General features: G+C 42.3%; 1 protein-coding gene across 4 annotated transcripts in view; it reads left to right on the top strand.

Annotated features, from left to right (window-relative positions):
* PRR5 (proline rich 5) overlaps positions 1–26,835 on the top strand; it is a 191,555-nt gene that overhangs the window by 121,869 nt on the left and 42,851 nt on the right. For all 4 annotated transcript variants that reach the window (XM_040345811.1, XM_040345809.1, XM_040345810.1 and 1 more), the window contains 2 exons: positions 3,821–3,901; positions 25,145–25,193. In XM_040345811.1, the coding sequence (XP_040201745.1) occupies positions 3,821–3,901; positions 25,145–25,193 (130 nt within the window). The remainder of the gene's footprint in view (positions 1–3,820; positions 3,902–25,144; positions 25,194–26,835) is intronic.

The raw sequence follows: 26,835 nt of genomic DNA, 5'->3' as shown, positions 1-26,835 counted from the left end.
TGTCGAAGCTGAAATCGAGACTCATCAGACCAGGCAACGTTTTTCCAATCTTCTATTGTCCAACTTTGGTGAGCCTGTGCGAATTGTAGCCTCAGTTTCCTGTTCTTAGTTGACATGGGGTGGCACCCAGTGTGGTCGTCTGCTGCTGTAGCCCATCTGCTTCAAGGTTTAATGTGTTGTGTTGATTTGAGTTACTGTTGCCTTTCTATCTTCTCAAACCATTCATTCTGCCCATTCTCCTCTGACATCAATAAGGCATTGAGTGCATTGAGTTGCTGCCATGTGATTGCATGTGAAGGCAGTGTTAATTATGGTAAACATAACCCTATAAACCTCTTTCTTAGCATAACATAGAAGAGGAAAAATTATTATTATTTTTTTAGCAAGTAAAAGGGGCAGCAAATGGTATTTTTAGGTTTTTCTCTTTGAATATGTACCAAATATAAAGTAGATGTTATAATAATTTGGCTTCAAACATGGAGCCAGAGCAGCATCATCTTTGCTCACCTACTCGTTGTAAATAGCTGGTGGTATTTTAGCACTGGTGATGTAGGAGGACTGGCTGTCATGTCTCATAAATTTGCCACACGTGTAGTAAAGGACTCGGCTCCCAGGATGACTTTGTTCTCGCTGTCACACAAGCCTGCACTCTACGGTGTCATGATATGAGACAGTTTAGCTCAGTTGAATTTATAATTTTGACAGCCATTTTCCTAATTATAAGATTCCCCCAAATGTCTGGGCATGTTTTACAAGGCATCACTTCAGTGATGATACCTAATGACATACAGTGCCAGCTCTGAGCAGGGAAAACTGGGTTGACACTTTCTACATTCTCTATACAGTTATTACATCCTCTCTAATAAGGCTTACCTGTAGGTACTGCAAATTTCACCTAAACCTGCACCGTTTAAGAGATATATACCATATACGCTTGCGGCGACACCATCAGCGGAAACGGTTCGATCGTGTCTTTGGTAAAAGGCCTGTACCATGACCAGCGGGAGTTACATCATCACGGCTCCGGCCAATCACTGCGTCGGAGCCCGCAAACCCAGGAGACATGTCACCAGTCACAGCAGTGTACAGGGACCCAGTGGCGGCTGGTGCTCAACATTTTTGGGGGGGGCGCAAACGAAAAAACAAAAAACAATTGCAGCCTCACTGTGCCCATCAATTGTCACCACTGTGCCATCAATTGTCACCACTGTGCCATGCCATCAAACGCAGCCACTGTGTCATCAATTGTCACCACTGTGCCATGCCATCAAATGCAGTCACTGTGCCATGCCATCAAACGCAGCCACTGTGCCATCAATTGTCACCACTGTGCCATGCCATCAAACGCAGTCACTGTGCCATTCCATCAAATGCAGCCACTGTGCCATCAATTGTCACCACTGTGCAATGCCATAAAACGCAGTCACTGTGCCATGCCATCAAACACAGCCACTGTGCCATCAATTGTCACCACTGTGCCATGCCATCAAACGCAGCCACCGTGCCATCAATTGTCACCACTGTGCCATGCCATCAAACGCAGCCACTGTGCCAATTGTCGCCACTGTGCCCTTTAATTGTCGCCACTGTGCCAATTGATGCCACTGTGCCCTTTAATTGTCAAAACTGTGCCCATTGTTGCCACTGTGCCCATTGATGCCATTGTGCCCATTGATGCCACTGTGCCTATTGTCGCCACTGTGCCCATTGATGCCACTGTGCCCATTGTCGCCGCTGTGCCCGGTAAAATGCCCCTCCCCGCCCGGGACTTACCTTTCTGGGGGTCAGCCATCCTCCTTCCACGTCCCTCGATGTCTTCTCCCGCCCTCGATGACGCTTCAGCCAATCAGGTTACCGGTGAACCTGATTGGCTGAGACGCCTGTCAGTCTTATCTAAGGAACGCACCCCCTGTACGTCCCTTAGATAAGCTGGCTCTGATAGGCACTTCCACACAGCCAACCAGCTGCCGTTATTCAGGTGGCCTGCGCTCACCATTTGGCCATCTAAATAGTCGGCGGCAGCGGCAAAAATAACATAGATTCATGCAATGCATGTATCTATGTTATTGTAATCAGTGGCGGTGCGAGAGCCAGAGGGGGCGGCACTCCGGCGCCCTCTATAGACGCACCGCCACTGCAGGGACCACTGCAACAGCTTCAGTCAAAGGTAAGTATTTCATAATGAGCTAGTATGCGATGCCAATGGCAATTTTTTTATATTTGGGTTTACAACCACTTTAAAAGAACAAAAATGCAGCACTTTTCCCATTGGCCTACCTTTTTCAACATGTCACCAATAATAATAGCATACTTTTGGTAAAGTCTAGACTCTATGCAAACCCAAAAACCACTTTATACTCATGAACGTGCACCCTTAAACTTATTTTGATGATAGATTTTTAATTTTTCCTTCACTATTTTAGAAATGAGCTAGATGAGCCATTGGCTCCCACTGCTGTCAATCAAATCCAATGACGCGGCCAACGGGGGCGGGGCTGAGTCATACAATTGGCAGCTATGGACACGGGAGCACCCCCGAAAGGTAACCTCCGTGGGAGAGATCTTCCCAGAGGGGGTTAGCACTTGTAGGGGGAACCGCAAGAGCTGCTGTGGGACCCCAGAAGAGGACGATCAGGGCCACTCTGTGCAAAACGAACTGCACAATGGAGGTAAGTATGATATATTTATTATTTAAAATAAAAAATCTAAACTTTAGTGTCACTTTAAGGCTAACATGCAGACGTTCGCTTAGCTTTTAAAAAGAAACAGGTCAGGCTGCCATGGCAGCCTAAAGCCCTGTACACATGATCGGTTTGTCTGATGAAAATGGACCGATGGACCGTTTTCATTGGACAAACCAATCGTGTGTGGGCCCCATCGGTTTGTTTTCCATTGGTGAAAAAAAATAGAACATGTTTTAAAATCTTCCTATGGATAAATACTGATAGAAAAAAAACGATCGTCTGTGTGGAAGTCCATCGGTCAAAAATCCACGCATGCTCAGAATCAAGTCGACGCATGCTCGGAAGCATTGAACTTAATTTTTCTCAGCACGTCGTAGTGTTTTACGTCACCGCGTTTGGACACGGTCAGATTTTTGACCAATGGTGTGTAGGCAAGACTGATGAAAGTCAGCTTCATCGGATTAGATTTCATCAGATATCCGATCGTGTGTACAGGGCTTTACAGTCTTACCTGGTGCTGATTGGTTGGCTAATCCTTTCCTTATGGTAATTCAGCTGACTTCAAGTACAACATTGTACAGTGGAACCTTTTTATGAGTAACACGGTTAATGAGCGTTTTGAAAGACGAGCAGCTTTTTTTCCAAAAACCAAAAAATTTGCAGAATTCAAGCTAATGGGGTATGCAGTACCACATTTGGCCAGAGGTGCGGGGGCGCCGGTGACACTTGGAACGGTTTGAAGCCATTCGGAAATACTCGTAATCACTCCGAAATACTTTGTTCCTGAGTGTTTCCGAAGGTTTCCCGAGATCAGCCGAATTGTCCCCGAGTATTTCTGAGGCTTTCCTGCGCACCCCCCCCCACCTCTGGCTGCATCCGGTATTGCATACCATAGAAGTCAATGCTGAACACATTATCTTTGTTTCCAATTACTTCTATGGGGAAACTCGCTTTGATATGCGAGTGCTTTGGATTACAAGCATTCTCCTGGAACAAATTATGCTCATAATCCAAGGTTCCACTGTATTTGAAATATAAAATTGTACTCAAAATCTATGGTGGCTGTAATAAATGTTAAAATCTCTGGGCTGAAATCTTTGATAGAACTGGTTCTAATGCCATATGCTTCTTTTCAGCATCCATAATGGAGTAATATCCGTGTTTCAGAAGAAGGGACTTCAGGATCATGAACTCTACAACCTCAATGAAGGGGTCCGGTGAGTGAGGAGTTTATGGATACTTAATTTAACTACAATACTAAATGGAATAGAAAAAGATGGGAATGGTTCCCTTATTCAATAATGTGCCATAAAGTAATATACTCAAAGAAAAAATATGATGAGTATCCAAACATACAAATTAATAAATAAATGTGAATAAAGTCCAACTAAAGCCCAATGGTAGGAGTTAGTTCATATAAAGGCAACAATCTCATAGAGATAACTTGATAGAAGAAAAAACAGATAAAACATCTATCCAAACATTGACTGTTAGATTTATGAATTGGCTGCTCACCTCCAACAATGACCCAAGAGTCAAACAATCATCAGATTGTCAGATAAGGAATCCTGCTGATAGATCTGTAAAGGCATCCAGGTTCCAGGTGAAGACGAAGAACTACGTCCAAAACTTGGCATCAAAACATCTTGGGTAATTCCACATATAGAGGAAACAGCTCGCTCCAAGGAATGGCACTTCTTGTATAAATGGCGCTGAAAGGAAACAGCCATAGTGCAATATTGCCAAATGAAAAGTACATTTATTTAGTAAAAAACTGCTTACATTAAGTAAGGATAAAAACCAGAGTAAAAAAGCAATGGGAGTAGTGACACACAGGCCTCCTCACCTTACTTCTGTTAAAAAACCACCGGAACTAACGTCACAAATCTCCACCTGACGTGTTGCGTCACTGGTCACGTGACTTCCTCATGGAGGAAGTATATTACTTTATGGCACATTATTGAATAAGCGCACCATTCCCATCTTTTTCTTTTACATTTATTACACAGTGTCTTTTGAGTACACTACTAAGTGGTTGCAGCTAATTCACGGTCACTATACATATTTTTTTTCTGAGTTTATTTTCACTATATTCACTGGAGGTTGATGGTTTATATTTACTTAAAAATTAGAACATAGTAGCGCGCAAGTTTTTCCCTTATAACACATACTAAATGGAATAACATCAAGGGAGGACTGAGAACCTGTGGCATGTGCAACATAACTTGGCCCGTATGAATAATGATCACCCAGGCCAATCACTGTCCAAATCTTGCCGCCTCAACCCCCGCAACATCTCCAAAATATGCCCCTTTCTAACAAATGACACAACAAAACTCCAAATTCACTCCCTAGTCACCTCTTGCCTCGATTACTGCAACTCCCTCCTCATTGGCTTACCTCGGCATACTCTATCCCCCTTTCAGTCCATTATGAATGCTGCTGCCAGACTCATCCACCTTACCAACCGCTCTGTCTCTGCTACTCCTCTCTGTCAATCCCTCCACTGGCTTCCACTCGCCCAACAAATTAAATTCAAAATACTAACAACTACCTACAAAGCCATCCACAACTCTGCCCCCAGCTACATCACTAACCTAGTCTCTAAATACCAACCTAATTGTTCTCTTCGTTCTTCTCAAGACCTCCTGCTCTCTAGCTCGCTCATCACCTCCTCCAATGCTCGTCTCCAGGACTTTTCCAGAGCTTCTCCAAGCCTATGGAACTCCTTACCCCAATCTGTCCGTCTATCTCCTTCTCTATTAGCTTTTAGAGGATCCCTGAAAACCCTCCTCTTCAGAGAAGCCTATCCTACCCACTCCTAACAACTGTATTTTAATTTTGTCCATCTGATCATCCCCCCACAGCTACTACCCTTTGTTCCACTTAACCCTCCCTTCTAGACTGTAAGCTCTAATGATCCCACCTATATTGAATTGTATTGTAACTGTACTGTCTTCCCTGATGTTGTAAAGCGCTGTGTAAACTGTTGGCGCTATATAAATCCTGTATAATAATAATAATATTATATAATATTATATATATATATATATGTGTGTGTGTGTATATATATATATATATATATATATATATATATATATAGATGGCATATTCCATCTGGGGATACAAGGATTTAGAGAGGAGGTAGTGTGTCAGCTCTGCCTCAGCCTGAATGACGATTTATTATGAAAATAATGAAAACATTGACTAAGATCCTCAAACTGGAAACTGTAATGAAGTCCATACTAAAGTTTAAAATCAAAATGAAAAAGTTTGACAATGAATATAAATCACAACGCGTATCTTCCATCAAATAATAGATGGGAAAAGTATGTATGTATTATGAGTCATGATATAGTCACATGATGATTTACAGAACTGCCTGACCAAGATCATTTCATTTCATTGCATCAGTGAATACAGATGAAACTTGGAGGAAATATGTGTCAGTTTTGGGAGGTTAAGAAATATATAGAATTCCTGTTTCTCTGCACCCTCCCCTCCTAACATAGTTACATAGTTAGTCAGGTTGAAAAAAGACACAAGTCCATCCAGTCCAACCACAAAAAAATAAAAAATAAACAAACAAAATAAAAAACACAGTACAATCCCATACACCCAACTCCATATCCACAGTTGATCCAGAGGAAGGCAAAAAACCCTAGCAGAGCATGATCCAATTTGCTACAGCAGGGGAAAAGATTCCTTCCTGATCCCCCGAGAGGCAATCGGATTTACCCTGGATCAACTTTACCTACAAATCTTAGTACTCAGGTATATTCTGTACATTTAGGAAAGTATCCAGACCTTTCTTAAAGCAATCTACTGAGCTGGCCAGAACCACCTCTGGAGGGAGTCTGTTCCACATTTTCACAGCTCTTACTGTGAAGAAACCTTTCCGTATTTGGAGATTAAATCTCTTTTCCTCTAGATGTAAAGAGTGCCCCCTTGTCCACAGTGTTGACCGTAAAGTGAATAACTCAACACCACGTTCACTATATGGACCCATTATATATTTGTACATGTGGATCATTTCCCCCCTAATTCTCCTCTTCTCATGAGTGAATACATTTAGTTCTTCTAATCTTTCCTCATAGCTGAACTCCTCCATGCCTCTTATCAGTTTGGCTGCCCTTCTCTGCACTTTCTCCAGTTCTCCGATATCCTTTTTGAGAACTGGGGCCAAAAATTGGACCGCATATTCCAGATGAGGTCTTACTAATGATTTGTACAGGGGCAAAATGATATCTCTCTCTGGAGTCCATACCTCTCCTAATACAAGAAAGGACTTTGCTCGCTTTGGAAACCGCAGCTTGGCATTGCATGTTATTATTGAGCTTATGATCTACCAAAACCCCCAGATCCTTCTCCACTACAGATCCCCCCAGTTGTACTCCCCCTAGTATGTATGATGCATGCATATTCTTAGCCCCCAAGTGCATAACTTTACATTTATCAACATTAAACCTCATCTGGCACTTAGTCGCCCAATTAGACAGAGCATTGAGGTCGGCTTGTAAATTGGAGACATCCTGTAAGGACGTTATTCCACTGCATAGCTTGGTGTCATCTGCAAAGACAGAAATGTTACTTTTGATCTCAAAACCAATATCATTTATAAAGATATTAAAAAGTAAGGGTCCCAGCACTGAACCTTGGGGTACACCACTGATAACCTTTGACCATTCAGAGTAAGAATCATTAACCTCCTTCTCTCCCTTAAGATTGTCATATACAGTATGTATCATTTTGTGACCAATCTAAGTATGAGTGATCACAGATAAGTGATTCCCCATCAATTTTCAAACATTCTATAAAAAATTATAATTTGATCGACACACACAGATATTAATTTGATCGTTCAGTTGATACAACTCTGCCACAGCCAATCGACTTGCCAGTGTAAAAAAAAAAGAAAAGAAAAAAAGCTCTCTAAATCAATTAAATAAAGAGTCTGTGGTTTAGGATTCTTATCCCATCATTTTAGTTGCATTGATTGATCATATCACTATGTGCGTGGCCACTTTTATTCTCATGTTTTTTTTATCTCTCCTTCACTCTTTTACTTTCCTAGAAAAACAAAAAGGAGAGCCCCCTCCTCGTGCTCAGACCAGAGCAACACTCAGTCCCCAATAAGTCCCCAAATTCAGAACAAGCAAAAACAGAGAACAATTTGCCCAAGGGACTTTAGGGAGTGGTGCTCTATACAAAATTTATTTAGATTTACATAAAAAACAAGTACATATTCACATTTAAAATAAGGAAAAAAAGGGGTCACTGTCACCAATGTACATTTAGGATTCCAAAATAATAAATAAATTGATATTCATTTGAGGGGACTGTAATCTCTATGCATTTTGCGGGGCAACGCCCACTTCATCAGGAGACAGTCGCAGTCGCAGTCGGTTTGTATGTGCATTTACCAGTTAACGGAAAACAACAGCAAAAGTTAGATTAAGTGGTACATCCAGTTTCAGTGGATAGAGTCCAGAACGTTCCTACAATCATTAAACTCTACATCATGTTATTCTATGTGTCCATGCACACATAGGCTGTTATCAGCAGTTTTGGGCAGTGGCGTTTTTGAGAAGTAAAAAAAAAAAAAAAAAAAGAGTGGGTTCTGAGAGACGTTTTTCAGCTGTAAAAACGCTATAATGCTGATAAACGCTGATAGACGTTTAAAAAGCCGCTCACCAGCCTTTAACGTTTTTGATCAATTGAAAAAGAAAAAAATTAATAAAAATGTTTTCCTTCAAAAAAAAAAAAAATATGCATAAAAAACCGATAACACAGAAAAACGATAGTAAACGCTAAAAAACGCTATTGCAAAAACATTGAAAAAAGCAGATTTTTTTTAAAAACTCAATGCAAAGCTATTGCCTTTTTTTATAACGTTATTTTAATGTCCAGTGTGCATAAGGCCTTAAAGCTGTGGGTAACCACAGCAGGGGTTTTCCACCAGGAGCTGAGGGTAGCTGGGGGCTGGGCAGAAAAAGGGGGCAAGAACACCTGAGAAAAAAATGGTTTGGACAGTAAGACCATAGATGAAATTCTAAAATAAATAGTTACCAAATTTGACAGGCAGACAAGGAGGGGAGAGACTCTCAACATAGAAGGATGACAGAGGCACGTAAAAACTGACTGTGGTATCATGGATCAGCAGCAATGATTACCGTGGTCAGCACACACATTGGGACACAGGAATAGGCAGGATCAACCAGGTATTTTACAGCATAGAAAGGGAGTTGTCCGGTCGCCATGGGAGAGACCTGTCAAAGTGGGCCAGCCTGGATGAAGTCCAGGGCCAAATTTTTGTCCCAGTCCAGCCCTGGTCACAAGTACCATGACTAATAGCAAAGATGACCATATTATTGGCCCTTGTTACATCATTCAGCTGTGAAATTGTTAGCTTTCCTTGTCTCCTTGTCTAACAGCCTACCAGAACTCTAATCATGCCCCTGTGTTGACCTTAAGCCAGCCATAGATGGAGCGATTTTCTTTCTTGCAACCTGTGGTTACCGGAAAGAAAATTGCTCAATTCCGCCATCAACACAGACAGTGTTGATGGGGAATCCCTCCTACTGAGCCGTTGTGTTTGCCTGGTCAGGGGGTGGGGGAATCTGTCCCCGCTGGTAGAACACAGGGATTACTGTTATTGGCTATAACAGCCGCTAGCAATAATCACATGTAAAATCCAACAAGCTGGTTGTAACTTGGGAATATTCGGTCTGCCTATACATGGTTCCAATCTTGGCTGCTCCCTACTGAACAGGCCAAGATTCGAACCATCTATGGTCAGCTTTATTCTCAAAGAATGCAGTAACCCATAGCCACCAAACTTGCAGTGCTCTATCTTAGATCTGACTTTGGCTGGGGATATTGCACTTTGAATGACATCCTTGCTGTCTGCACTTTTTAACCACTTGAGACCCGCGCTATTGACAAAAGACGTCAACAGCGCGGCTCTCAGGTGCCAACTGGACATCTTTGCACTGGGGGGCGCGCAGCAGGTAAACACTGTCCCGGCGCATAGCTGGGGACCCGATGAGTGTACCTGGCGGCCGTGATGTCCGCCGGGTACACGCGATCGTCGGTAACACAGCAGGGACACACAGAGCTCCACGTGCTGTCAGAGGAGAGGAGACCGATCTGTGTCCCTTGTACATAGGGACACAGCATCGGTCACCTCCCCCCACACAGTTAGAACACACCTAGGATACACATTTAACCCCTTCCTCACCCCCTAGTGTTAGCCCCTTCCCTGCCAGTCACATTTATACAGTAATTAGTGCATTTTTATAGCACTGATCGCTGTATAAATGTGAATGGCGCCAAACTTGTGTCAAAAGTGTCCGATACGTCCGTCGCAATATCGCAGTCCCAATAAAAATCGGAGATCGCCGCCATTACTAGTAAAAAAAAAAAATAATAAAAAAAAATCATAATTCTGTCCCCTATTTTGTAGGCGCTATAACTTTTGCGCAAACCAGTCGCTTATTGCGTTTTTTTTTAAACAAAAATACGTCGAAAAATACGTATCGGCCTTAACTGAGAAAAAAAAATGTTTTTTAAAATTGTTTATAGCGCAAAAAATAAAAACCGCAGAGGTGATCAAATACCACCAAAAGAAAGCTCTATTTGTGGGGAAAAAAAGGATGCCAATTTTGTTTGGGAGCCACGTCGCACGACCGCGCAAATGTCAGTTAAAGCGACGCAGTGCTGTAAGCTGAAATTTCGCCTGGGAACGAAGGGGGTTTATGTGCCCAGTAAGCAAGTGGTTAAGTGACAATAAAGAACTGTCCAGTTGGGCACAGACTCTTGGATAAGACGTCATTATAAGTATTGTTGCGTCCCTGGCCTTTCTGACGCATGCCGCTGTTTCCATATCTCTGATTAGCCTGCGATAGTAATTTCCCACAAGGCCACAGGTCTATATACAGAGATATTGCCATCTGATAATGACGGCTGTTTGGCATGCAGCTGAGGAAGCTGTAAATCTTTCCCGTTTGTTAAATATGACCAGAGAGGAATTGCCAACATGATCTTGTTTACTTTAAGGAACATTCAGGAAGAAATTGAATGCAGAGGTTATGTCAGGGCTGAGCCGGATTTCCAGGTAGCTGAAGACAGGTTTATTTACGGATGGTTATCAGAGAACACTGTTACTGATTCACAAAGTTAGTGACCATCAAATCAATATGAGTAAGCCATTCCTATAAAAATGTACTTTTCAATGTTTATTTATTTTACTAATTTTTATAGCGATTAAAGTTGAACTCAAGGGAAATATAAAAGACTGCAGCACAGTATTCATGAAGACATTTTTTTTTTAAAGCAGTGTACAGTGGCTTGATAAAGTATTCATACCCCTTGAAATTTTCCACATTTCCTCATGTTACAACCAAAAAAGTACGGTAAATGTTTTTTTTGGCGATTTTATGTGATAGACCAACACAAAGTGGCATATAATTGTGAAGTGGAAGGAAAATTATAAATTGTTTTCCAAATTTCCAAATAAATATGTGAAAAGTGTGGCATGCATTTGTATTCAGCCCCCCCGAGTCAACACTTTGTAGAACCACCTTTTGCTGCAATTACAGCTGCAAATCTTTTTTGGGATGTCTCTACCAGCTTTTTACATCTAGAGAGTGACATTTTTGCCCATTCTTCTTGGCAAAATAGCTCAAGTTTTAACAGATTGAATGGAGAGCGCCTGCAAACAGCAATTTTCACGTCTTGCCACATATTCTCAATTGGATTTAGGTCTGGACTTTGACTGGGCCATTCTAACACATCAGTATGCTTTGAGCCTAACTATTCCATTGTAGCTCTGGCTGTATGTTTAGGATCGTTGTCTTGCTGGAAGGTGAACCTCCACCCAGTCTTTTGCAGACTCTAATGCCACGTACACACGATCGGATTTTCAGTCGGAAAAACCTTGGGTGTTTTTTCCGACGGAATTCTGCTCAAGCTTGGCTGGCATACACACGGTCACACAGAAGTTCTCTGAATTTTCGACCGTCAAGAACGCAGTGACGTACAACACTACATAGAGCCGCAAAAATTAAGTTCTGCTTCTGAGCATGCGTCAAATTGATTCCGAACATGCGTCAGAATTGCTATAGACGATCAGACTTTCCCATAGGAATTTTTTCCATCTGAAAATTTGAGAACCAGCTCTCAATCTTTTGTTTCATCCCTACAACATATTGCTGCCACCAGCATGTTTCACATATAGCGTTTTGCTTTTAGGCCAAAAAGTAAAATTTTGGTCTTATCTGACCAGAGCACCTTCCACATTGCTGTGTCCCCCACATGGCTTCTCGTAAACTGAAAACAGCACTTCTTATGGATTTCTTTCAACAATGACTTTCTTCTTGCCTTCTTCCATAAAGGCCAGATTTGTGGAGTGCACGACTAATAGTTGTCCTGTGGACAGATTCTCTCACATGAGCCGTGGATCTCTGCAGCTCCTCCAGAGCTACCATGGGCCTCTTGGCTGCTTCTCTGATTAATCCTCTCCTTGCCCAGCCTGTCAGTTTAGGTAGACAGACATGTCTTGATAGGTTTGCAGTTGTGCCATACTCTTTACATTTTGGGATGATGGATTAAACAGTGCTCTGTGAGATGTTCAAAGGTTGGAAAATTTTTTATAACCTAACCCAGCTTTAAACTTATCCACACCTTTATCCCTGACCTGTCTAGTGTGTTCCTTCATGATGCTGTTTGTTCATTTAGGCCCCTTTTTACACGGGCGCCTCCATTCTGTGGGTTCCGCTGATCCCCGCTGAGCAGACGGATGACAGGTTCGTCTCCGCTTACTGAGCAGAGCGGAGATGGACAGAGTCCTGCTCTCCTCTATTGGGAGATTGGTTGAAAATGGAACGATTGTCTGTTTTCATCCGATCCTATCCGATCCATTTGGTGGAGAGGATCAGATAGCAGCGGACATGTCAGCTATGGGGGCACTCAAGCTGGCTTGCTCCAGAGCTGCACTCTTGTGAATAGACATTGTCAGCCCCACCCCCCTGTCCCTATATTGGCTCATTGGCTGTGACTAACAGCAGCAGTAACCAATGGCTCCCACTGCTGTGTGAGCCAATGAGGAGAAAGAGATCTGGGGGAGCCGCTGCTCTAATGCACATTGCTGGATCAAGATAGGTAAGTATAAGTGGAGCTGGGGGGGCAACTGCACTTAGAAGGTTTTTTAACCTAAATGCATAGAATGCATTAGGATATAAATCCTTCTGCCTTTAGAACCACTGTAATTTAACTTTATTTATTTTTTAGTTTCTTTTGGGCTTAAAAACAACCACTGTTGGAGAATGTAGAAGAAGCATTCTGTGGGCAGCAGAGAGTAGAGGATTGGCACAGAACACTTGTGGCTGTGAAAGCTGGAAAGCTGGCATTGAGTACAATGTGTAGTAACCCATAAAACAAGTGAATATTTTAGAATCTGTTCCCCCTTTTTTTATGCGCTAAAAGTTGCGAAACTGTCTTTGCCAAGTAAAAAATGCTGATGGCACGAAAAGTTATTTGAACAAGCTCCAAAATTGTCTCAAAGATAGATGATCTGAAGACTGGGACATATAACAGTCTTCTCCTTGGCTCTGTCTTCTTTCTCTTCCTTGGCTCATCCGGTGGGTATGAGGCAACAAATTTATCCTTTTAAGTGGATGATCAAGAGGAACATAAATTCTGTAGGAGGCCATAACATTTTACCTTAAACTGCAGCTCAGCCATGTTCTTCATTGTAATGTACAATATGTTTTATAATCCTTTAAACTGCTTGGCAAGTGACTACAGAATCCTCAGAAAAGAGTTTTGTTCTTCAAAAAAGATATCTCACTTATTTAATAAATGTGTCATTTTTGTAAAGTAGTATGTTGAAAGATAAATGCTTCTTAGTTATAACTATAAAATATTATATTACACCCCTTAGCTGGCTCAATGCCTTCAGTGCCAGAAACAAAACAAAATGGTTCCTGTATAATACATGCCTTGGTTGTAGTGTCAGAAAGTAAGAATTTTAGAAACAAAAAGTGCTAAGAGGATGTATGTAACTCTTATCACACGCAGCCTTAAAGCAGGCCTTAGGTTTTGCAATTTCTGTCCTGCAACCATGGATAAAAGAGGAAGGGAATGAAAAACACTTGATTTGCCCATCAACACAGCCAGTGTTAATGGGGGAATCCCTCCTGCAAAGCTATTGTGTTCTCCCAGAGGGAGGGGGGGCATCTTTGCCAGGAGAACACAATGATTACTGCCAGCGGCTATAGCCACTTGCAATAATTGCATGCTAAAAATCTACCATGCTGGTTGTAGCCAAGTCCATTTATGGATCGACTTGGGTACAATCAGCCTGCCCATAGGTAAATCAAATCTCGGCTGGTCCCCCGCTGAACCAGCCGAGATTCAATCCACCTATGGCCAGCTTAAGTTTCTGGAAGGTTGTAAAGGTTTGTTTTTTATGTTCTAAATAGGTTCCTTTAAGCTAGTGGATTGTTGGCTCACTTACCTTTTCCTTCGATTTCCCTTCTAAATTTTTTTTTCCTTTGTCTGAATTTCTCAATTCCTGTTTCTCCTCAGTAAGCTTGCCCCCATCATCTGAGCCGTTCTGGCTGGGGGTTAGTCAGCCAGAACAGCTTACTGAGGAGGAACAGGAAGTAAGAAATTCAGACAAAGAAAAAAAAACATCCAGAAGGGAAATCAAAGGAAAAGGTAAGTGAGCCAACAATGCACTAGCTTAAAGGAACCTATTTAAAAAATAAAAAACAAACCTTTAACAAAAAGAAATATGAACTTTTAAGAATATAAATGATAACTCTTAAAGTTCAGGAAAAGAAAAGCAAAATGTAAAAGATGTTTCCAAAATTGCCTAATTTGCCTGGATTTATCACAGGACCTAATACATTTCACAACAGGGCATGAAGATAGCTGCCTGTCCTCAAAAGAAGTTGGAGAGCATGAATCACTGTAGCTCTCTCTCAACAGAGATAGTGGTGCATGTGCGTCAGTAGGTAGCTCCGCGGGGGTGGGTCTATGCTCATACCTACACAGAGTTGTTGTTTGCTTAGAAAGCTTAGTGGCACTCTCAGGGTGCTGTTGAAGCCCAGTCCGAAGAAAATAATGTGTGTTCTGGCCGCTTTTGGTGACTGAATTTGTATCCTTTTGTAGCATTTACCCCTGGAAGAGCCACCGGATGTATCAGGTTATGTGTTCTTGCTCCACAACTCTAGGAACCGCATTGTTCCTTCTGACACATCTGTTTGATTGAAGAGTTGCTGCAAATACCTGTATATGCACCAACATTAATATCATGTACATAACTATGAAAGGGGTACCAGAAAATAGACGCCAAACTAATTAACTGCAAATAAAGCATATGAATTGACACAAACAAATAACTGTGCTTGAAAGGATCAGTCATCAGAAAGAAAAATTATAATTCCAAACAGATTAACAGTGATGAGCATCATATGATAATATCAGCAATAGAAGTATCAGGAATGATGAACAATACGTAATTGTTTCTTTGCAAGCAGTAGTCAGTGAACTTCTCAAAGTGCACTCTTTAAAGGGTGCCTTTGCCTATAAACAGACTCAGCCTTCTACCGGCTTCATGGTGAGACCCAGACTTTAAGGTGGTGCACATAAGTACTGTCCTTTTAAGTGCCTGCATACAGTGGTCTTGTGTTACTAGGTAAATGGTCAGTCTCTCTCTCTCTCTCTCTTCTAGCAGCGGTAATATGAACACAGCAAGTGTCCGCACACCAGTCCCATGCGCACAGCGTACTCTGATCTGGATACTTGGCCACCAGGAACTCCTCTGGCTCTGCCTTTAGTGCAAATCCCTCTCTCTGCACCTCTAGCTTCTTCTTTTTTTTTTAAGTGTATTTTGTGCGTGTACTCGAGAGAGGAGCTGGACTGCAGGAGTTGGGAGTAGGCAGGCCTCCCCCAGAGGCAATCTGCCACCTTTCTCCATGCCCCAGGTGGCAATGGCGGGTGTGTGAGGGGGTTCTCCCACATAGCCTGCCCTACCTGCTCCGCTTTGAAGCCCAACGGGGCAGAGGGACTCCCTATAAGGGAGTGAGAGGATCTAGCCCGCTCAACCAGCCCCGTTAGTCCTTCGCCTCTCTTTTTTTTTTTTTAGAGACCGCGTGGTCAAAGCGCGTGCATGTTAACCCAATTTAGAGTGCGTGTAAGTGTGGTGTTTTTTGTGGGAGGGGGGTGGGCGTACTAAGCACAGGCTTACCTCGCATAGCACACTCACCGGGAGCCGGGCTGAGACCACCAAACTCAATTCACATGTAGCCGAAACCGGTATCCGAACCCCTAGCTGCAGAGGTGAATTGCTTGTCAGCGCAGTGCCAATCGCGGTGAGCCACCGCAGCTCCCTGCACCTCTAGCTTCAATGGTTAGGATTGTGGTCTCAAGCCCCAGGATGCACTAGGGAAGCAGAGATTTGTCTCGCACAAAAGAGAATCTACTCACTTGTTGACTGAAGTATATTTAAACCCAAGAACAAAAATGATTAAATGAATGGATTACTGAAATTGCAGCTTAGCAATTTATGGATGCGATGGCTGCATTTGTTTTCTTTTTTCTGACTAGGAAAATTATACGTAAATGCATAAAATACCTGTTGATCCTGAATTCTAGTGTCCTTGCAACTTCCTGATCTGATATGTCAAACAATGTAATCAGCTTTTCAAGCTATCTTCTGAGACTTGCACAACCCTTATATCCTATGTAATGGACAGAGGAAGGTGTTTGTAGTCCAAAACAGGAAAGCACCCTAGGATGACTACATTGCTCTGCCATAGATACAGTACTGTGAATTAGCGCTGTCACTCTAGGACAGGAAGTGTTACCGGCAGGATCACCAGGGTAAAACCTGAAATAAAGAAAGCGAATGCACCCACCATTTATAAGAACTGGTGAGATGTAATGTTTTACTTCTTTTTTTTGGGGGGTTTAGGGACACCAAAAAAAAGCCCATTCAGGCATCATTTTCTTTTATACTTTTATATTTGCTAAAGCAGCTGTTTTTATTTTTTAGCAATTGTATAATTTAGATGCGCTTCTTCTCGAGAAAAGATGTGACCCTTGTTAGCTTGGCAGTGACTGAAAATGTGCATAATTGGCACTCCCAGGAGTAATTATTTCTTAATTGAAACAATTTAATTTAATGGAGCAAATGTTCATTTTCTTTCTTCTGAGTTTTATTAAGCCAGTGGTAGTAACTTGCCTATAAATCTATAATCATCCTCATGACAAGGACCATTGACTATATGACTCTTTTACAGGTTAATGGGATTTGGGGACATAAACAGTGAAGGCTTTAGAGGCTCATAAGGATTTATAAATATTGTCACGGTTGAACTTAGGTTGGGTCCTCAGCTGACCAATAAGCTGAAGGCATCAAACGATAACAACTGTAGAGAAGAATGTCTGTTTTTATGCGTAAAAGTGAACCCGTTTCCAAAGCAGGCCTGCCAGAGGCGAATGTACATTGGCAGATGGAACTGCCCTTTTATTTTAGTGGCATTGTCCCAATTTATATATCATGGAAAGGGTGGAGCTTGTCAACTATTGACCATAGGATGTACAAATCTGGTCCAATTGAAGGTGGAGCTTAGACAGGTTGCTGGCAGGATTTTTTTTTTTTTTTCAAAGGTTGAAATGTGCTATAGGGACCTATAAGTAAAAGAGTATTGTATGTTTAGTGAGTATATATCTTGTCCCATATGCATAGGCGTGCGCACAGGGTGTGCCGGCTGTGCCTGGGCACATCCTAATCACCAAATGTGCATTATCATTATCCAGGGGTGGCACCAGTTGGGTGGTTGTGGTCCCAGTGGCCAGTGTAAATGCCCCCATTATATTAAAGGCTAGGTTCAACTGTAGGAACACATTACACCTATACTTAGGATGTAACAAAATATGCTCCCAATCAACGGTCTCCCACCTTCAGAGCCTCCTCCCTGTGACAGCAGGTGGCGTTCATGTGTATTTGAGCTTTGGGGTGCACACCCTTATACAATAGGCTGTGTACACTTATGCCCATATGCATAATTTGCCAGCCACAGGATCACTATAAAACAACTTACCCCTTTCATTTGGTGTCACTCCATTGCTGCTCACGCGCTAACATGTGAGAGACTCCATTAATGTAAATGGCTGTCTCAACTTGGTGATGTTCCCCCAGTAGCAGAATCCCCCCTCTGACATGACCCTGAAGTACAGGGCTGTTTTAATCTTTGAGGGATGGGACATTTGGACCTCGAACCAAAAGTGAGAGGGTAGCATGCCTTTAGCATATGGCTGCATAAGATATTTGTTGCAAGGGATGTTGATAATTATTCTGCAATAGCGGTACTCAGTGGTGTATTTTGGTTTTGTGCTGCCCTAGGCAAGATTAAAATCTGGCTTCCCCCCCATCTAAATTTTCCCACTCCAGGCGCTTTAAAATTGCGCATACTCCCGTGTGACAAACAAAGTAAATTTTACTATCCCTAGGCAATAATTTATTAGCCTTTTCAGGTTACCACTTTAGATTTACAGAGGAGGTCTGGTGCTAGAATTACTGCGCATGATCTGACATTCGTGGGGATACCTCACATGTGGGACGATCGCTGTTTGCCTGTGTGTGGGAGGACCGGGGCACTTACAAAAAGTGACAGCAATAGGCTTGTGACAGGTACTCTTTTCGGAGATATCTTTGGTCTAGTAGATCACAAATCGCTCCTCTGCACTTAAAAGCTTTCAAAACACCAGATCTGTGTCTTTGCATGCTTTAGATTTTTTTTAAACTGGCGCTGATGGTTTCCGAGTAAACCAGAAGTGATGTCATGTCATTGCTTCTGGTTTACTGTTATGAACAGCCAATCAAAGCCGATTCCAGCTTTGCTTGGCTGCCCAGCCAGCCGGACAGTCGCTCGGGTCTTTTGGTTGGAGCTGTAGAAGGTGCGGCTGCAGGCATCATCCTGGTACAGGCGCCACCACAAAAATGCCGCCCAAGGCAAATGCCTTGTTTGCCTCGCAGTAAATACGCCCCTGGTGGTACTCACTAATGAAAATGTAAGCTGAAGTCCTACAAAATGTTAGTATAAGACACTGGGTATGGGTCATATTTGTAGATTTGACAGTTCTTATGGCAAATGCCATCCAGTTTTCCCAGAAGGATGACTGACAGTTATTATGTTTTATTGGAAACTATTATATTGTTTTTTTCCAAAATAACAGCTAACTGTCAATACTTAGGTTCTACTGAGAGCCACCAGAATGGACTAATTGATACATAGGGCTAACCAACACTTATTAGGTTCTACTGTGAACCACCATATTTTTTTCCCAGATATCACCAGAAGAATGTCTAATGCCGCATACACACGATCGGTCAAACCGATGAGAGCGTTCTGATGGACCGTTTTCATCGGACCAAACCGATCGTGTTTGTGCCCCATTGGTTATTTATCCATAGGTTAAAAAAAAACAATCTTGTTTTAAATTTAACCGATGGATACCTAACCGATAGATAAAAACTGATCGTTTGTAGGCACGTCCATCGGTTAAAAATTCATGCATGCTCAGAATCAAGTTGACGCATGCTTGGAAGTTTTTTTCAGCACGTCGTTGTGTTTTACGTCACCGCGTTCTGACACGATCGGTTTTTTAACCGATGGTGTGTAGGCACGACTGACCTTTAGTCAGCTTCATCGGTTAACCAATGAAAACGGTCAGACCATTTTCATCGGATGGACCGATCGTGTGTACAGGGCATTACTGATACTGGAATAATTGACAGTTATGCTCTTCTGACTGGCACTACGTTTTTTCTCTAGAAGAATGGCTAACTGATACTTTGGGTCAACTGATACCTGTTCTACTGACAGCCACAAAATGGGTTTCCAAGAAAAATGGCTAACTCATACTTAGGACTAAATTACACTTACAGATTAAGGTTCAGTTGGAAATTACCATTGATTTCCTAGAAGAATTTCTAACTGAAACTGTCCCTTATTGGGTTCTAATAGGAACCATAGTATGTTTTAAATGGAAAAAAAAAGGCTTAAGCCCTAAGGGCTCTTTCACACTGAGCGCCCATACAGGTCCGTCTGTCAGTTTTTTTTTGCGGACCTGTACGGGCGCTCCGTGCTCCTCTATGGAGCCGCGGATGTCAGCGGTGACATGCCTGCTGACATCTGACCTGCTTCGATCCGCCAAAGTAGGAAAAACCTACTTTTCTATCCGTCTGGCGGATCGGGTGAACACGGACATACGGTCCGTGTTCATCCGATCCCCCCATTGGGGGGAGCGGAGAAAAGACAGGGCGGTCCCTGCACAGTGTCTGTCATCCGCCGGTTCAGCGGGGATCAACGGAGCAATCCCCGCTGAGCAAGCAGAGGTGCACGGGGTGGATCATTACTGATCCGCCCAGTGTGAAAGAGGCCTTACTGACACTTATTGCTAACCAATACTGGAAGACTACTGGATACTACTGGAGACTGGAGACTACTGGATACTGGAAGACTACCACTACTGGACACAATATTGCTTACCAAAAAAATAACTAATACATGTTTGTGCTAACACCTCTTCCAGCTCCATATGGTTTTTCCAGCACAATAACTAACTAACGCTTAGGACTAACTGATACATAATAGGTTCTTCTGGAAGCTCTGTTACTGATTTCACCAGAAGAATGTCTAAGTGACTCATAAGGCCGACTTACTTATTAGGTTCCACTGGCAGCCACTATATAGTTTTCCTGAAAGAATGGCTATTTGCAACGTAAGGTTAACTGACATTTATTTAGGTTCTACTTGGAACCACCATATGCTCAGAAAAATGACTGACACTTAGGCCCCGTACAAACGGTCGGACCGAACCGATGAGAATGGTCTGACGGACCGTTTTTATCGGTTCACTGCAGAAGTGGCCTGATGGTCTGATGTGTGTAGACACTATCAGTTCAAAATCTGATCGGGTCAGAACGCGGTGACGTAAAACACACGACGTGCTGAAAAAAACGAAGTTCAATGCTTCCAAGCATGCGTCGACTTGATTCTGAGCATGCGCGGGTTTTGAACCGATGCTTTTCTGTACTAACCATCAGTTTGGTCCAATGGGGCAGCGCTCCATCCGTTCGGTTTTGAAGCATGTTTTAAAATTTTGGACCGAAGGAAAACAGACTGATGGCCTATACACACGGTCGGTTTGGTCCGATGAAACTGAACTTCGGTTCATTCTCATCGGTTCGGTCCGACCGTGTGTACGCGGCCTTATTGGTCTCCTTAAGGAGCTGCCATATTGCTTTCCTTAAAGAATGACTAAATGACCGTTCCTGTTTGCAGAGTACTTTTCGATGTAAGCAACAAATGGCTTTCAACGTATCCACACTATTAAGAAAGGGGGGGGATTAGCCCCATGTTGCAATATTTCTCAGCAAATATTTGGCTAGTTTTTCCTTCTCAAGAAACCACTGACAGAAATCACACAGAAATTTCCGGAGCCTCTAATGCCCGTCATGGCTTATATTTCTTTCTTGGAAGTCTCCGGTTTTATTTTTCCTGTAAACCTGACCTTAAAAATGGCTTAATGAAGTCATAAAACATTTATTGGTTTATTTTATTATAGCTTTTTGAACAGTCACCGCTCAGCAACTGCAAAGTTTAGTGTATGAAGGACTTTTTATACATCTCGGGTTATGACCACATAAATGTGCTATTGTGTTTTATGGTCTGGGGTTTTTCGCTTGCTATTATCATGGAATACTTAGGGCCAACCCTACTTTTCAGCAAGTACTTGTTATAAGGGGGGACAGTCTACTAATTAAAAGTGAAAACAGCAACTCGGAGGCCCCTGATATGGGAGACTGTTTATTATAATAATATAGCTATCTGACACACATCTTAAGGGCTCATTTGACAATGTTTATAAGGCAGGTGTGAATTACGTTTTGCTAATTGTACAATATATGATTCCCTGATTGCTTTGAATACTGTACGAGAATGCGAGGAGACTCTTTTATATTGTATTGAAATTCTTTAACCACTTGCCTACTGTGCACCTACACCCCCTTCCTGCCCAGACGAAATTTTAGCTTCAGGCACTGCGTCGCTTTAACTGACAATTGCACGGTCGTGCGACGTGGCTCACAAACAAAATTGACGTCCTTTTTTTCCACAAATAGAGCTTTCTTTTGGTGGTATTTGATCGCCTGTGCGTTTTTTATTTTTTGGGCTATAAACAAAAAAAGAGCGTAAATTTTGAAAAAAAAAAACAATATTTTTTACTTTTTGATATAATAAATATCCAAATTTTTTTTAAAAAAATATATATTTTTTCTCAGTTTAGGCCGATACATATTATTCTACATATTTTTGGTTAAAAAAAAAATTGCAATAACCTGGTTTGCGCAAAAGTTATATTGCCTACAAAATAGGGGACATAATGATTTTTTTTTACTAGGAATGGCGGCGATCTGCGTTTTTTCGGGACTGCGACATTATAGCGGACACTTTTGACACATTTTTGGGACCATTCACATTTATACAGTGAACAGTGCTATAAATATGCATTGATTACTGTATAAATGTGACTGGCAGGGAAGGGGTTAACCACTAGGGGGCGGGGAAGGGGTTAAATGTGTAGCCTTGGAGTGTTCTAACTGTAGGGGGGTGACTGGGGGAGGTGACCGACCTGTGTCCCTATGTACAAGGGACACAGCATCGGTTTCCTTTTCCTGACAGGACGTAGAGCTCTGTGTTTACACACAGAGCTCCACGTCCCTGCTCAGTTACTGGGCAATCGCGGGTGCCCGGCGGCCATCGCGGCCGCCGGGCACGTGCATTGTGTTCCCAGTGACGCGACGGGTGCGCGCGCGCCCCCTAGCGGCTTTAAATGACAGGACGTCATATGACGTCCTGTCAGAACAATAGGGTATTCCGCCCGCCGTCATTTGGCGGCGTGCGGTACCCTAGTGGTTAATAAACATTATTGAAACATAAAAGTGAAAACAGCATTTATTCCCCGAAATTCGCAAAGACTGGTGCAGACAGATTTTGTGAAAATGTCTCACATGCGTTTCAAAAGTGGCACAGCATGAGCAAAACTCATGTACATGTCTAGAACTTGTTCTTGAATATGGCACACTTATGCCGCGTACACACGACAGTCTTCATGCTTTTCAGTCTGTTACAGCGTGATGAATGTGCTATCTCCATTACGAACGCTAGTTTTACTAGAACGACCGCTCCCGTCTCATAACTTGCTTCTGAGCATGCGCGTTATTTTCACGTTGTTAAAGCCCACACACGACCATTTTTTAGGACGTTAAAAACGATGCGAAAATTTAGAGCATGTTCTAAATTTTTAATGGCCATTTTTAACATCACGAAAAATGCTCTGGAGCCTACACACGATCGTTTTTAATGACATAAATTTTTTTTTTCATTTTTTACATCGCAAAAAACGGTCGTGTGTACGCGGCATTAGAACGCATAAGAGACTTTTGCTAACCAAAAGAAAGTTGGTCTTAATTAGAACTACTTTCATAAGATACAAACTATCTGTATTTTATTTTGAATGTGGTGGAGGTGTTGCACCGTAATGTAAAAGTGGATCAAATTAGAACCATCTGAATTTGGCAAATTAGTCACTATCAGAACCAAAACTGTTATGCCCTGTACACACGAACGGTTCATCCGATGAAAATGGTCTGATGGATTTTTTCATCAGATATCCAATGAAGCTGACTTTCATCAGTCTTGCCTACACACATTTACAAGAGCAATTAACATCAGAAAAGTGGAGCAGCAGCTTTATTGAATTCCCCCCATTGTGTTTTCCCTTATGTTTGTACAGGCTCTTGAAGTATCAGCGCAGATTTTGAAATGTTCACATTTTGCAGAGAGCCATAGGGTGTAAACACCTGAAATGCAAGTTACCAACTGCTGGCTGACAAATGGAGATCATGGGCGATAGTGGCATCTGGCCACCAATGGCAAAATATTTTATTTAGATAACAAGGGATGCCTAAAGCAAAAATTAACTTTAATCTGCTAAACACATTTCATCAGACTGAAAGATGTTTAAAGTCTTACAATTAAATTTCCTTAAAAAGCAGCCACATCCTGAGTAGAAAAGCCTGTCTCCTACCAGCATGCTGTAGAGGAAGGCCCTGTATGAAAGCAGTGGTTTCTCTGTAGAGGTCTGACACATACTGACTCAAACTTATAGGACATTTCTCTTCCTGTTTAACACATAGTGTGATGTCTGGACATACAGGGGCAGATCCTCAAAGATCTGCACCGGCGCAGTGTATCTGAGATACACTACGCCGCCGTAACTTACCTGGCTTTGGTTTGAATCCAGAAAGAATTTGCGCCGTAAGTTACGGCGGCGTAGTGTATTTCTCGCGGCGTAAGGGCGCGGATTTCAAATGCGGCGAGTAGGGGGCGTGTTTCATTTAAATTAAGCGCGTCCCTGCACCCAACGAACTGCGCAAAACTCCCAGGGTGCATTGCTCCAAATGACGTCGCAAGGACGTCATTGTTTTCGTCGTGAACGTAAATGGCGTCCAGCCCCATTCACAGACGACTTACGCAAACGACGTAAAATTTTAAAAATTATACGCGGGAACGACGGCCATACTTAACATTGAGTACGCCACCAGATAGCAGCTTTAACTATACGCCGGAAAAAGCCGAACGGAAACGACGTAAAAGAATGCGACGGCCGCTCGTACGTTCGTGGATCGTCGGAAAAAGCTAATTTGCATACTCGACGCGGATTACGACGTGAACGCCACCCAGCGGCCGCCGGAAAATTGCATCTTAGATCCGACGGCGTACTAAGGCGTACGCCTGTCGGATTTAACACAGATGCTGTCGTATCTTGTTTGGTGGATACCAAAACAAAGATACGACGCGCAAAATTTGAAATTACGCAGCGTATCAACAGATATGCCGGCGTAATTTCTTTGAGGATCTGCCCCACAGTCATGATAGCTAAAATTGCTGGTTGGAGGAAAGGCACACACCCTCTCTCATCATAGGTAGAGACTCTCAGAGGTGTTTTGTATCAGGGCCAGCTCCCTGCTAATCTATTTTAGCAGCCTCCCCTGACAGAAATTTCAGGCTGTTTTTATCTGATGTGTCAAAAAATTTGTCAGGAGTTATCAGGCTGAAAACAGAGGAACGGGTCAGGAAAGAGCTATGGGACTTAGCTCATTGAAGAGAGATAACAAAACACTGCAGATATATGTGCCCAGCTCAAATTTCATGAATTGCGTTTATATCCACTTTAATTCTAAAGATAACAAAACACTTGTGTTCTTTGGAAATATTGTGCCGTTTTCTTTTGAGGGCAGATGTACTGCAGACAAGTGTTATACTGATCCTGATGTCAATGCAATTGTGCGTCAATTAACATTTGGTGTGTTTCTTCCATAGGCAGCTTCTAAAAACTGAACTGGGCTCCTTCTTCACTGAATACCTTCAGGTATGGACATTACAGAGTATCTGGCATTTGATTTCTTTTTAAAAAATGGTTTCAGGCAGCAAGTGAAATACAATACAACTGGTAAAGTGAGCACATTAAGTATTTGTATATTTTGAACAAGCAGAAAAAGGACGTTAATGCAATTCCTCAATCACCTCTGTAGTCTCAGGGTTCCTGGATAGGGAGCTTTTACCGGCATTTAACAATGTCTAGCTTGAATTTCCCACTGCTTTCCACCCAGGGAGTCGCATGTGTCGCATAAAGTCTGCCTTAGCAGTGAATAACTGTATACAGCTGTATTCGAACACACATCAATGCTTTTTTGCATTTCCCATTCAGAGATTTTGTCGGATGAACATGTAAGGGATGCAAAGAAGCATAGACGTTTACAAAAGTAATGAACCCTTAGCCCTGATTCACACCGGTGTCGCTTTCAAGTCATGCTACTAGAGATTTCATATGTGTCATCTGTGCAACTTCATTTAATAGATGTCAATGCAAGTCGCTCTAAAATCGCAGGGTTGTAAAGGTTCGTTTTTATTTTCTAAATAGGTTCCTTTAAGCTAGTGCATTCTTGATTCACTTACCTTTATGGACCATTATGTAGGTTAAGGACCTTGCCCCTTTTTGCGATTCGGCACTGCGCTGCTTTAAGCGACAGATGCGCGGTCGTGCGACGTGGCTCCCAAACAAAATTCCTTTTTTTTCCCCACAAATAGAGCTTTCTTTTGGTGGTATTTGATCACCTCTGTGTTTTTTATTTTTTGCGCTATAAACAAAAATAGAGCGACAATTTAGAAAAAAATGCAATATTTTTTACTTTTTGCTATAATAAATATCCCCCAAAAATATATAAAAAACATATTTTTCTACCTATTTTTGGTAAAAAAAACTTGCAATAAGCGTTTATCGATTTTTTTTGCGCAAAATTTATAGCGTTTACAAAATAGGGGATAGTTTTTTTGCATTTTTATTAATATTTTTTTTTTTATTACTAATGGCGGCGATCAGCAAATTTTTTCATGACTTCGGCATTATAGCGGACACATCGCACAATTTTGACACATTTTTGGGACCATTGTCATTTTCACAGCAAAAAGTGCTATAAAAATGCATTGTTTACTGTGAAAATGACAATTGCAGTTTGGGAGTTAACCACTAGGGGGCGCTTAAGGGGTTAAGTGTGACCTCATATGTGTTTCTAACTGTAGGGGGCGGGGCTGGACATGTGAAAAACCATTGATCGCCTTTCCCTATATCAGCGAAGAGACAATCAATGACAGTGCCACTGTGAAGAACGGGGAAGGTGTGTTTACACACAGCTCTCCCCGTTCTTCAGCTCTGGCGGTACACCAGCGGCGATCGGGTCAGCGGGTCCCGCGAGCGCGGTTCGGGAGCTTCAGACCGGGTCGCATGCACGCGCGACACCACGGCTGGGCTTAAAGAGACACATACAGGTACGTGATTGTGCCCAGCCGTGCCATTCTGACGACGTATATGGGTCCTTAAGTGGTTAAAGGAACCTATTTCGAAAATCAAAAAATTAACCTTTACAACCCCTTTAATCAGAGTTCTCTGCAGTACACTTCACTTCCAAAGTACTCCATGTATACTCCATGGGGCAGATCCACAAAAGGATTAC

The sequence above is a fragment of the Rana temporaria genome, chromosome 3 (assembly GCF_905171775.1).
Source record: "Rana temporaria chromosome 3, aRanTem1.1, whole genome shotgun sequence".
Lineage (NCBI taxonomy): Eukaryota > Metazoa > Chordata > Amphibia > Anura > Ranidae > Rana > Rana temporaria.
This window is presented reverse-complemented; position numbering and strand designations above follow the sequence as displayed.